The sequence below is a fragment of the Oncorhynchus clarkii genome, chromosome 19 (assembly GCF_045791955.1).
Source record: "Oncorhynchus clarkii lewisi isolate Uvic-CL-2024 chromosome 19, UVic_Ocla_1.0, whole genome shotgun sequence".
In the NCBI taxonomy this organism is placed as follows: Eukaryota; Metazoa; Chordata; class Actinopteri; order Salmoniformes; family Salmonidae; genus Oncorhynchus; species Oncorhynchus clarkii.
This window is the reverse complement of record NC_092165.1, coordinates 2,512,693-2,524,147: the sequence shown is the minus strand read 5'-3', so window position 1 is coordinate 2,524,147 and position 11,455 is coordinate 2,512,693. Positions and strand designations below refer to the sequence as shown.

The 11,455-nt window shown below is 46.8% G+C and overlaps 1 protein-coding gene across 1 annotated transcript in view; it reads left to right on the top strand.

Moving 5' to 3' along the window:
* The first annotated feature begins 3,407 nt into the window (after positions 1–3,407).
* Positions 3,408–11,455, top strand: part of LOC139374582 (slit homolog 2 protein-like) — a 220,167-nt gene continuing 212,119 nt past the window's right edge. Inside the window, exons 1-2 of the mRNA XM_071115587.1 lie at positions 3,408–5,022; positions 6,842–6,913. Of these exons, the coding sequence (XP_070971688.1) occupies positions 4,814–5,022; positions 6,842–6,913 (281 nt within the window). The 5' untranslated portion in view covers positions 3,408–4,813. The remainder of the gene's footprint in view (positions 5,023–6,841; positions 6,914–11,455) is intronic.

Here is an 11,455-nt window from a genome sequence, read left to right as displayed (position 1 = left end):
AATTGTGATACAGTGAATTATAAGTGAAATAATCTGTCTGTAAACAATTGTTGGAAAAATGACTTAGAAAAATTATTTGTGTCATGCACAAAGTAGATGTCCTAACCGACTTGCCAAAACTATAGTTTGTTAACAAGAAATGTGTGGAGTGGTTGAAAAACAAGTTTTAATGACTCCAACCTAAGTGTATGTAAACTTCCGACTTCAACTGTGCATGATTCATTTATAACGTCAATATTATTCAAAATGTCCTCATCTGCGATTTGAACTCGTCAACATGTGTTAAACATGTTCGTTGACATTTGGGACAATTTGAGCAAATGGCCAAGTTGTCAAAAAAAAAAAATCCTACTTTTTCTCATTTTGTAGCTTTTAAAAATGTTGAGTTCAGATGACAGTTTGGGCAAAAAATTTAGTAAACAAAACAAAGGATGTGGAACCGGTTACTAAATAATATTTAGTTAAAAGAGGAGGATAGAGGAGTTCAAAGCTAAATTATATAAAGTCAGGTAGAGACTGAGGTATGAAGTCAGGCAGACTGAGGTATGAAGTCAGGTAGAGACTGAGGTATAAAGTCAGGTAGAGACTGAGGTATAAAGTCAGGTAGAGACTGAGGTATAAAGTCAGGTAGAGACTGAGGTATAAAGTCAGGTAGAGACTGAGGTATAAAGTCAGGTAGAGACTGAGGTATAAAGTCAGGTAGAGACTGAGGTATAGAGTCAGGTAGAGACTGAGGTATGGTCAGGTAGAGACTGAGGTATAAGGTCAGGTAGAGACTGAGGTATAAAGTCAGGTAGAGACTGAGGTATAAGGTCAGGTAGAGACTGAGGTATAAAGTCAGGTAGAGGCTGAGGTATAAGGTCAGGTAGAGACTGAGGTATAAAGTCAGGTAGAGACTGAGGTATAAGGTCAGGTAGAGACTGAGGTATAAAGTCAGGTAGAGACTGAGGTATAAAGTCAGGTAGAGACTGAGGTATAAAGTCAGGTAGAGACTGGGGTATAAAGTCAGGTAGAGACTGAGGTATAAAGTCAGGTAGAGACTGAGGTATAAAGTCAGGTAGAGACTGAGGTATAAAGTCAGGTAGAGACTGAGGTATAAAGTCAGGTAGAGACTGAGGTATAAAGTCAGGTAGAGACTGAGGTATAAAGTCAGGTAGAGACTGAGGTATAAAGTCAGGTAGAGACTGAGGTATAAGGTCAGGTAGAGACTGAGGTATAAAGTCAGGTAGAGACTGAGGTATAAGGTCAGGTAGAGACTGAGGTATAAAGTCAGGTAGAGACTGAGGTATAAAGTCAGGTAGAGACTGAGGTATAAAGTCAGGTAGAGACTGAGGTATAAGGTCAGGTAGAGACTGAGGTATAAAGTCAGGTAGAGACTGAGGTATAAGGTCAGGTAGAGACTGAGGTATAAAGTCAGGTAGAGACTGAGGTATAAAGTCAGGTAGAGACTGAGGTATAGAGTCAGGTATAGACTGAGATATGGTCAGGTAGAGACTGAGGTATAAGGTCAGGTAGAGACTGAGGTATAAAGTCAGGTAGAGACTGAGGTATAAGGTCAGGTAGAGACTGAGGTATAAAGTCAGGTAGAGACTGAGGTATAAGGTCAGGTAGAGACTGAGGTATAAAGTCAGGTAGAGACTGAGGTATAAGGTCAGGTAGAGACTGAGGTATAAAGTCAGGTAGAGACTGAGGTATAAAGTCAGGTAGAGACTGAGGTATAAAGTCAGGTAGAGACTGAGGTATAAGGTCAGGTAGAGACTGAGGTATAAAGTCAGGTAGAGACTGAGGTATAAAGTCAGGTAGAGACTGAGGTATAAAGCCAGGTAGAGATTGAGGTATAAAGTCAGGTAGAGACTGAGGTATAGAGTCAGGTATAGACTGAGGTATGGTCAGGTAGAGACTGAGGTATAAGGTCAGGTAGAGACTGAGGTATAAAGTCAGGTAGAGACTGAGGTATAAGGTCAGGTAGAGACTGAGGTATAAAGTCAGGTAGACTGAGGTATAAAGTCAGGTAGAGACTGAGGTATATAGTCAGGTAGAGACTGAGGTATAAAGTCAGGTAGAGACTGGGGTATAAAGTCAGGTAGAGACTGAGGTATAAGGTCAGGTAGAGACTGAGGTATAAAGTCAGGTAGAGACTGGGGTATAAAGTCAGGTAGAGACTGAGGTATATAGTCAGGTAGAGACTGAGGTATAAGGTCAGGTAAAGGGAGGAGGGTTCAGGTTAACGTCTCTCTGGATAGGTACTCAGGTAAATTACACTGGAGGCCCTTTGTGAGGTGAGTGGGTTCGCCCCTCTCTTCCCTTCTCTCTCCTTCCCTACTCCCTCTTACTTTCTTTCTCTATCTCTCCTTCTCCCCCTCCCTCTCCCTCCCTCCCTGCCCCCTCTGTTGATTGCGGCTATTATGTACCCATGGCCTGGGGATGTAGCTACCTACCTACACACACATACACACACACACACACACACACACACACACACACACACACACACACACACACACACACACACACACATACACGCACACACACGCACACACACATAAACACAGCTACTGCAGCAATTACCAAACAGTGTTAAAGTGGGATTGAATCAAAGGAGGAAATAATTGACATTCTGCATGCCCAACACACACACACACACACACACACACACACACACACACACACACACACACACACACACACACACACACACACACACACACACTACAGGAGGCTGCTGAGAGGACCGTCATAATAACAACAGCTGGAACAGAGGGAAGGGAAGGGCATCAAACTCATGGACACCACTAGTTCCTCTCCAGCCGTTACAATGAGCTTGTCTTCCACAATTAAGGTGCTACCAGCCTCCTGTGATACACACACTACACACTACACTCCCACACCAACACAGAGAGAGGGAGAGAGAGAGAGAGAGAGAGAGAGAGAGAGAGAGAGAGGGAGAGAGAGAGAGAGAGAGAGAGAGAGAGAGAGACAGAGAGAGAGAGAGAGAGAGAGAGAGAGAGAGAGAGAGAGAGAGAGAGAGAGAGAGAGATAAAGAGAGAGAGATAGAGAGAGAGAGAGAGAGAGAGAGAGAGAGAGAGAGAGAGAGAGAGAGAGAGAGATAAAGAGAGAGAGAGAGAGAGAGAGAGAGAGAGGGGGGCAGAGAGAGACAGGGAGCGAGAGAGATGAAAAGATCCACTGCCTCAGATCTATCCATCAGGTCAATACTCTCTGTCTGATATGTAGAAACCAGTATTAAGATTTGACACACAAACAGCACGGCTGCGTCAGACAGTGTGACGCTGTGTTTGAGCACCGTACAAGGTAGAGGGGTAGCGGGCAGGAGTCGGGTTCGGGGCGGGGGTAGGGGAGGAGTTACCCGGCCAGTATAAAGCTTCCAGGGCTTGGGGTTGGAAAGGGAGTTCCCTGGTCCACACTGCTGTGAGTTCGCACGTTAAAAACAGAGGGTGAAATCCTCCCCCCAGCCCATGGAGACAGAAACACCGAAATAAACGGCACGGATTAACGGATGAGATTGACAGCCAAAAACGCGCGGTTGGGAGAATTTGTAACATTGAACAGATTGACGCAGCGCTGTTATAAACTAACCCCGGTTGATTCTGCAGACTGAGACACAGAGGTATTACCTACCCCCCCCCCTTTGACTCGTTACTATTCCTGCAACATTACCTCAACTTTCCTGTCGGGTTTATTTGGGATACTACTACCTGAACCGTTTTGGATTTAAGAACCTCCTAATTAGGCTACTGTGTTCACTGTGTGGTGAACACTTGTAACCTTCAAGGATATCTCAAGAGTGATTTTGAAGGTGCACCGATCGGTAGGTTACGATTGGTTTACGGTGGTTACTTTCCAAGACGGGCCTCGTCTCTCCTCTACACCGCTCACGGCATCAGGTGGCCGGCCACTGCAGAGAGAGAGAGAGAGAGAGAGAGAGTGGTCTAACGCACAGCGTCGCTCTGCCTCGGAGGAAAACGCAGACTCGTCATTGTGTGTGTGTGTGTGTGTGTTCGAGTGACAGAGAGAGAAAGGGAGAGTGAGAGGAAGGGAGACAAGAGGGATTGAGTGTGTGTGTGCGTGCGAGGTGTTGCTTGGACAGACGCAGTGAAAACGTTCCCGTTTTCTTCTCTTCTCCCTCACACACACGCAGTCTCGGAGAGCTCTTTCACCGACAAACACACACACGGAGTGTGATTCTAAGCACGGGGCTCTTCCCGGTGTTAAACGGACGTCTGAAGGGAAATCAATACCTCAGCCACGTTGACCTGCACGAGATCACGATTTCTTCGCTCTGCGCGTGCTGTGAATGAATAATACAACAGCCAATCACTCACCCACCTCGCGCTGTGTCTAATCTCACCTGGTGTGTGTGTGTGTGTGTGTGAGAGAGAGGGAGAGTGTGTGTGTGTTCGCCAAAGGTTCATTAGGAGGTGTTTCTTGGGTTTACCGTGTATACATCGCTTCACACGGAGGGGATTACCGCACTGCATGCCGCGGCCATGTGGGAGAACTTTGTGCCGCTCTAGCGCCAGTTGTCCGTCTACCAGCCTGCCGCCCTGTCTCACTCTTTCCGCCCGGCCGCTGTCATCCAGACTTGCGGGTTTCTTCTGACATGTGATTCTTATATACTACGATAAAACCGCCACAACGAGGAGGAGCAAAACACACAAAATAAACAAACAGAAAGAGAGAAAGAGTTGGAATCCTCCTCGTGGGATTTTTAACTCCTCCTGTGGATTTACAACCCTTCGGTGACTCCTCGGCCCCTCTCCTTAGTGGGCTACCAAACCAGTCCACTGCAGTAATAATGTCCCTACGGTCGAGCCTCCTTGCTCCGGCCTCAGCTCTGGGTCTGTGTCGCTGTCTGCTGGCTGTCCTGGTGGTCCTGGGGCTGTCCAGCCGGGCAGAGGGCCAGCCATGCCCGGCGCAGTGCTCCTGTTCCGGCTCTACTGTGGACTGTCACGGCCAGGGTCTCCGCAGCGTTCCCAGGAATATACCACGCAATGCAGAGAGACTGTGAGTATATGCCGTAGTCACTATATAGTTTATTGTCTACCCTCCCTGAAGTCTATAATATAGACCAGTGGTTTCCAACCAGGGGTATTAGGACTGTAGTCACAATATAGGGTTTATTGTCTACCCTCCCTGAAGTCTATAATATAGACCAGTGGTGTCCAACCAGGGGTATTAGGACTGTAGTCACTATATAGGGTTTATTGTCTACCCTCCCTGAAGTCTATAATATAGACCAGTGGTTTCCAACCAGGGGTATTAGGACTGTAGTCACTATATAGGGTTTATTGTCTACCCTCCCTGAAGTCTATAATATAGACCAGTGGTTTCCAACCAGGGGTATTAGGACTGTAGTCACTATATAGGGTTTATTGTCTACCCTCCCTGAAGTCTATAATATAGACCAGTGGTTTCCAACCAGGGGTATTAGGACTGTAGTCACTGTATAGGGTTTATTGTCTACCCTCCCTGAAGTCTATAATATAGACCAGTGGTTTCCAACCAGGGGTATTAGGACTGTAGTCACTATATAGGGTTTATTGTCTACCCTCCCTGAAGTCTATAATATAGACCAGTGGTTTCCAACCAGGGGTATTAGGACTGTAGTCACTATATAGGGTTTATTGTCTACCCTCCCTGAAGTCTATAATATAGACCAGTGGTTTCCAACCAGGGGTATTAGGACTGTAGTCACTATATAGGGTTTATTGTCTACCCTCCCTGAAGTCTATAATATAGACCAGTGGTGTCCAACCTGGGGTATTAGGACCTATCCACAGGTTGTACTGGAGAAGACTCATGGGAGAGTAGGGTTACTGGTGAAAAACACATGAAGGGGGTACTTCCGGGGTACTTCCGGCCAGAGCAACATTCAGTCGGTGGTACAGTAACCTTTTAAACAGGTTGTGAACCACTGATATAGCCAGTCATTATCCTAATATATTGATGATATTATCTGCTGTTAAGGTCCTACAACAGAATCCTCCAAAACCCAAGTCCATTCTGATGAAGTGGTTCTCACAACAGAACCACAGAAATAACCCCGTGGCTCGTTTTCATAGAACCGTAGTGATTATTAAAAAGAAGTGGAGCAGGAAATGGTTCCCGTTGGTATCGGACAGATAATTAATTTGGCCCGTTTTAAAAGTCGGTAAGCGGTTCACGAAGTTACGGGGTTTATGTTTTGACGTCTCGGGCCTGTTGTAACGCGAAAACCCTCAGCCCGAAACACACACACACACACACACACACAGCTCGAACTAATCAAAAACGGATTTAGTGAATTCCCTTTTAAGCTAATAAAGCCTGTAGGATAGTTTGTTCTTCTACCCGCTGTGGAGATTGATGTGGTTTTGTTGGTTAAACTAAACCCTTTCCATTTACCCGTCAACAGATTGAACTAACGATCTCCTAATGTCGCCTCCGATAAATTAAACTGTAACACCTTGGTTTATCCTGCGCATCGTTTCAGAGGTTTGAATTATCTCATCATTCCTGTTATCCCGCTCATCGTTTCAGAGGTTTGAATTATCTCATCGTTCCTTTAGGTTTCGTAGGCTGACGTCTCTGATCTGTAATGGAAAGAGGAACATGTCCACCTGTATCCTGAGATTCTCCCCCAGCGTTTGTTTTAAATTCAGTCATTTAATTGTGGCCTAAATCGTGTTGAATAACCAGGGTAATACTGGCACAGTGACGTGCAGGTTGTGTGTTATTGAAATCTGTTTTTTTAGAACATGTTTTAAATATGAATGATTGTTTATTTATTTTTTTGTCGATATTGTAACTCATCGTGTCGTCTTGTTGCGTCTTGTTTCTCCAGGGATCTGAACGCTAATAATCTGACTAAAATCACCAAGGCCGACTTCGCTGGACTGAGGAATCTGCGTGTGCTGTAAGTAGTCGGCTATAGTTATTACAACGGGAACCTTTAGTTGTTACAACGGGAACCTTTAGTTATTACAACGGGAACCTTTAGTTATTACACCGGGAACCTTTAGTTATTACAACGGGAACCTTTAGTTATTACAACGGGAACCTTTAGTTATTACAACGGGAACCTTTAGTTATTACCCCGGTAACCTTTAGTTATTACAACGGGAACCTTTAGATATTACCCCGGTAACCTTTAGTTATTACAACGGGAACCTTTAGTTATTACCCCGGTAACCTTTAGTTATTACAACGGGAACCTTTAGTTATTACAACGGGAACCTTTAGTTATCTCAACGGGAACCTTTAGTTATCACAACGGGAACCTTTAGTTATTACCACGGGAACCTTTAGTTATTACCACGGGAACCTTTAGTTATCACAACGGGAACCTTTAGTTATCACAACGGGAACCTTTAGTTATCACAACGGGAACCTTTAGTTATCACAACGGGAACCTTTAGTTATCTCAACGGGAACCTTTAGTTATCACAACGGGAACCTTTAGTTATCACAACGGGAACCTTTAGTTATCACAACGGGAACCTTTAGTTATCACAACGGGAACCTTTAGTTATTACAACGGGAACCTTTAGTTATTACCCCGGGAACCTTTAGTTATTACCCCGGGAACCTTTAGTTATTACAACAGGAACCTTTAGTTATTACAACGGGAACCTTTAGTTATTACAACGGGAACCTTTAGTTATTACAACGGGAACCTTTAGTTATTACAACGGGAACCTTTAGTTATTACAACGGGAACCTTTAGTTATTACAACGGGAACCTTTAGTTACTACCAGGGAACCTTTAGTTATTACCACGGGAACCTTCACAACATGAAACGTCCGATTTGACAACAGATCATTCATATGAAAACACTGTAATGATTACATGTTGTTTTGTCGAAAGCCACCGTTATTAAATTCAAATATAAGGTTTTATCGCCGAGTCATCACAACGAAGTGATCCAACACATTTTTGGTTGTAGTACTGGGGACAAATAAACTAAAACAGACCTAGATATTTATCAGCAAAGCATTTGTAGACTAAACGGGCCTTTATACAAGGCGTTTTCAGTAGCCTATAAACAGGTTATAAACAAGGCTGTAAACTACTGTTTAGAGTTGTTGATGTATAACGTTATAGCCTATAAACAGGTTATAAACAAGGCTGTAAACTACTGTTTAGAGTTGTTGATGTATAACGTTATAGCTATCAACAAGTTATCACAGTCTCAGTGCAAAATTAAACGTTTTTCCACATTTCTAAATTGCTCCAAACCTCAAATTTCGAAGTTTATAATAATGAATGAATGAATGAATGAATGAATAAATGAATGCCTGTCAATGAGATTGAACTCATGACCCTCAGAGCAGGAGCTGGAAGATTAAGCCATCTGCCACCCCCCCCCCTACCGGCCCCCAGTCCACAATCCCCCCCGGCCCTGGAGTCAGACCTGGAGTCAGACCTGGAGTCAGACCTGGAGTCAGACCTGGAGTCAGACCTGGGGTCAGACCTGGAGTCAGACACAGCTGACGTTTGTTTATATTAGGCACGCAGATACTGAACTGTACTGCTAAATTAAGGCATTAATTTCTGACTGGTTTAAATTGAAAGGGTTCATTTTTGGTATACAGAAACAACTCTAGGGTTAACTTCTGGCATTCATTCTGATTGGTTAACAATTCAGGCATTAATTCAGATTGGCTAACAATTCAGGCATTCATTTCCGATTGGTTAAGGATGAAGGATTGGATTAAACCAGAAAAACAACTCCAGGGTTCAGTTCAGCCATTTAATTAGACTGGCCGTGCTAGCTCACTGTAGTGAGTGGGAGTGTAGTGGGACAGGCAGGGAGCTCCTGCCTTACAGACTGCAGGTTTAAGGCTGTCTGGCCGTGCTAGCTCACTGTGGATGGATGGTGTAGTGGGACAGGCAGGGAGCTCCTGTTCCACAGACTGCAGGTTTAAGGCTGTCTGGCCGTGCTAGCTCACTGTGGATGGATGGTGTAGTGGGACAGGCAGGGAGCTCCTGTTCCACAGACTGCAGGTTTAAGGCTGTCTGGCCGTGCTAGCTCACTGTGGATGGATGGTGTAGTAAGATAAGCAGGGAGCTCCTGCCTTATAGACTGCAGGTTTAAGGCTGTCTGGCCGTGCTAGCTTACTGTGGATGGATGGTGTAGTGGGACAGGCAGGGAGCTCCTGCCTTATAGACTGCAGGTTTAAGGCTGTGTGGCCGTGCTAGCTCACTGTGGATGGATGGTGTAGTGGGACAGGCAGGGAGATCCTGCCTTACAGACTGCAGGTTTAAGGCTGTCTGGCCGTGCTAGCTCACTGTGGATGGATGGTGTAGTGAGATAAGCAGGGAGCTCCTGCCTTATAGACTGCAGGTTTAAGGCTGTCTGGCCGTGCTAGCTTACTGTGGATGGACTGTGTAGTGGGACAGGCAGGGAGCTCCTGCCTTATAGACTGCAGGTTTAAGGCTGTCTGGCCGTGCTAGCTTACTGTGGATGGATGGTGTAGTGAGATAAGCAGGGAGCTCCTGCCTTATAGACTGCAGGTTTAAGGCTGTCTGGCCGTGCTAGCTTACTGTGGATGGATGGTGTAGTGGGACAGGCAGGGAGCTCCTGCCTTATAGAATGGAGGTTTAAGGCTGTCTGGCCGTGCTAGCTCACTGTGGATGGATGGTGTAGTGGGACAGGCAGGGAGCTCCTGCCTTATAGACTGCAGGTTTAAGGCTGTCTGGCCGTGCTAGCTCACTGTGGATGGATGGTGTAGTGGGACAGGCAGGAGCTCCTGCCTTATAGACTGCAGGTTTAAGGCTGTCTGGCCGTGCTAGCTCACTGTGGATGGATGGTGTAGTGGGACAGGCAGGGAGCTCCTGCCTTATAGATTGCAGGTTTAAGGCTGTCTGGCCGTGCTAGCTCACTGTGGATGGATGGTGTAGTGGGACAGGCAGGGAGCTCCTGTTCCACAGACTGCAGGTTTAAGGCTGTCTGGCCGTGCTAGCTCACTGTGGATGGATGGTGTAGTGGGACAGGCAGGGAGCTCCTGTTCCACAGACTGCAGGTTTAAGGCTGTCTGGCCGTGCTAGCTTACTGTGGATGGATGGTGTAGTGAGATAAGCAGGGAGCTCCTGCCTTATAGACTGCAGGTTTAAGGCTGTCTGGCCGTGCTAGCTTACTGTGGATGGATGGTGTAGTGAGATAAGCAGGGAGCTCCTGCCTTATAGACTGCAGGTTTAAGGCTGTCTGGCCGTGCTAGCTTACTGTGGATGGATGGTGTAGTGGGACAGGCAGGGAGCTCCTGCCTTATAGACTGGAGGTTTAAGGCTGTCTGGCCGTGCTAGCTCACTGTGGATGGATGGTGTAGTGGGACAGGCAGGGAGCTCCTGCCTTATAGACTGCAGGTTTAAGGCTGTCTGGCCGTGCTAGCTCACTGTGGATGGATGGTGTAGTGGGACAGGCAGGGAGCTCCTGCCTTATAGACTGCAGGTTTAAGGCTGTCTGGCCGTGCTAGCTCACTGTGGATGGATGGTGTAGTGGGACAGGCAGGGAGCTCCTGCCTTATAGATTGCAGGTTTAAGGCTGTCTGGCCGTGCTAGCTCACTGTGGATGGATGGTGTAGTGGGACAGGCAGGGAGCTCCTGTTCCACAGACTGCAGGTTTAAGGCTGTCTGGCCGTGCTAGCTCACTGTGGATGGATGGTGTAGTGGGACAGGCAGGGAGCTCCTGCCTTATAGACTGCAGGTTTAAGGCTGTCTGGCTGTGCTAGCTCACTGTGGATGGATGGTGTAGTGAGATAAGCAGGGAGCTCCTGCCTTATAGACTGCAGGTTTAAGGCTGTCTGGCCGTGCTAGCTTACTGTGGATGGATGGTGTAGTGAGATAAGCAGGGAGCTCCTGCCTTATAGACTGCAGGTTTAAGGCTGTCTGGCCGTGCTAGCTTACTGTGGATGGATGATGTAGTGGGACAGGCAGGGAGCTCCTGTTCCACAGACTGCAGGTTTAAGGCTGTCTGGCCATGCTAGCTCACTGTGGATGGATGGTGTAGTGGGACAGGCAGGTAGATCCTGCCTTTTCAGACTGCAGGTTTAAGGCTGTCTGGCCGTGCTAGCTCACTGTGGATGGATGGTGTAGTGAGATAAGCAGGGAGCTCCTGCCTTATAGACTGCAGGTTTAAGGCTGTCTGGCCGTGCTAGCTTACTGTGGATGGATGGTGTAGTGGGACAGGCAGGGAGCTCCTGCCTTATAGACTGCAGGTTTAAGGCTGTCTGGCCGTGCTAGCTCACTGTGGATGGATGGTGTAGTGGGACAGGCAGGGAGATCTTGCCTTATAGACTGCAGGTTTAAGGCTGTCTGGCCGTGCTAGCTCACTGTGGATGGATGGTGTAGTGGGACAGGCAGGGAGCTCCTGCCTTATAGACTGCAGGTTTAAGGCTGTCTGGCCGTGCTAGCTCACTGTGGATGGATGGTGTAGTGGGGCAGGCAGGGAGCTCCTGT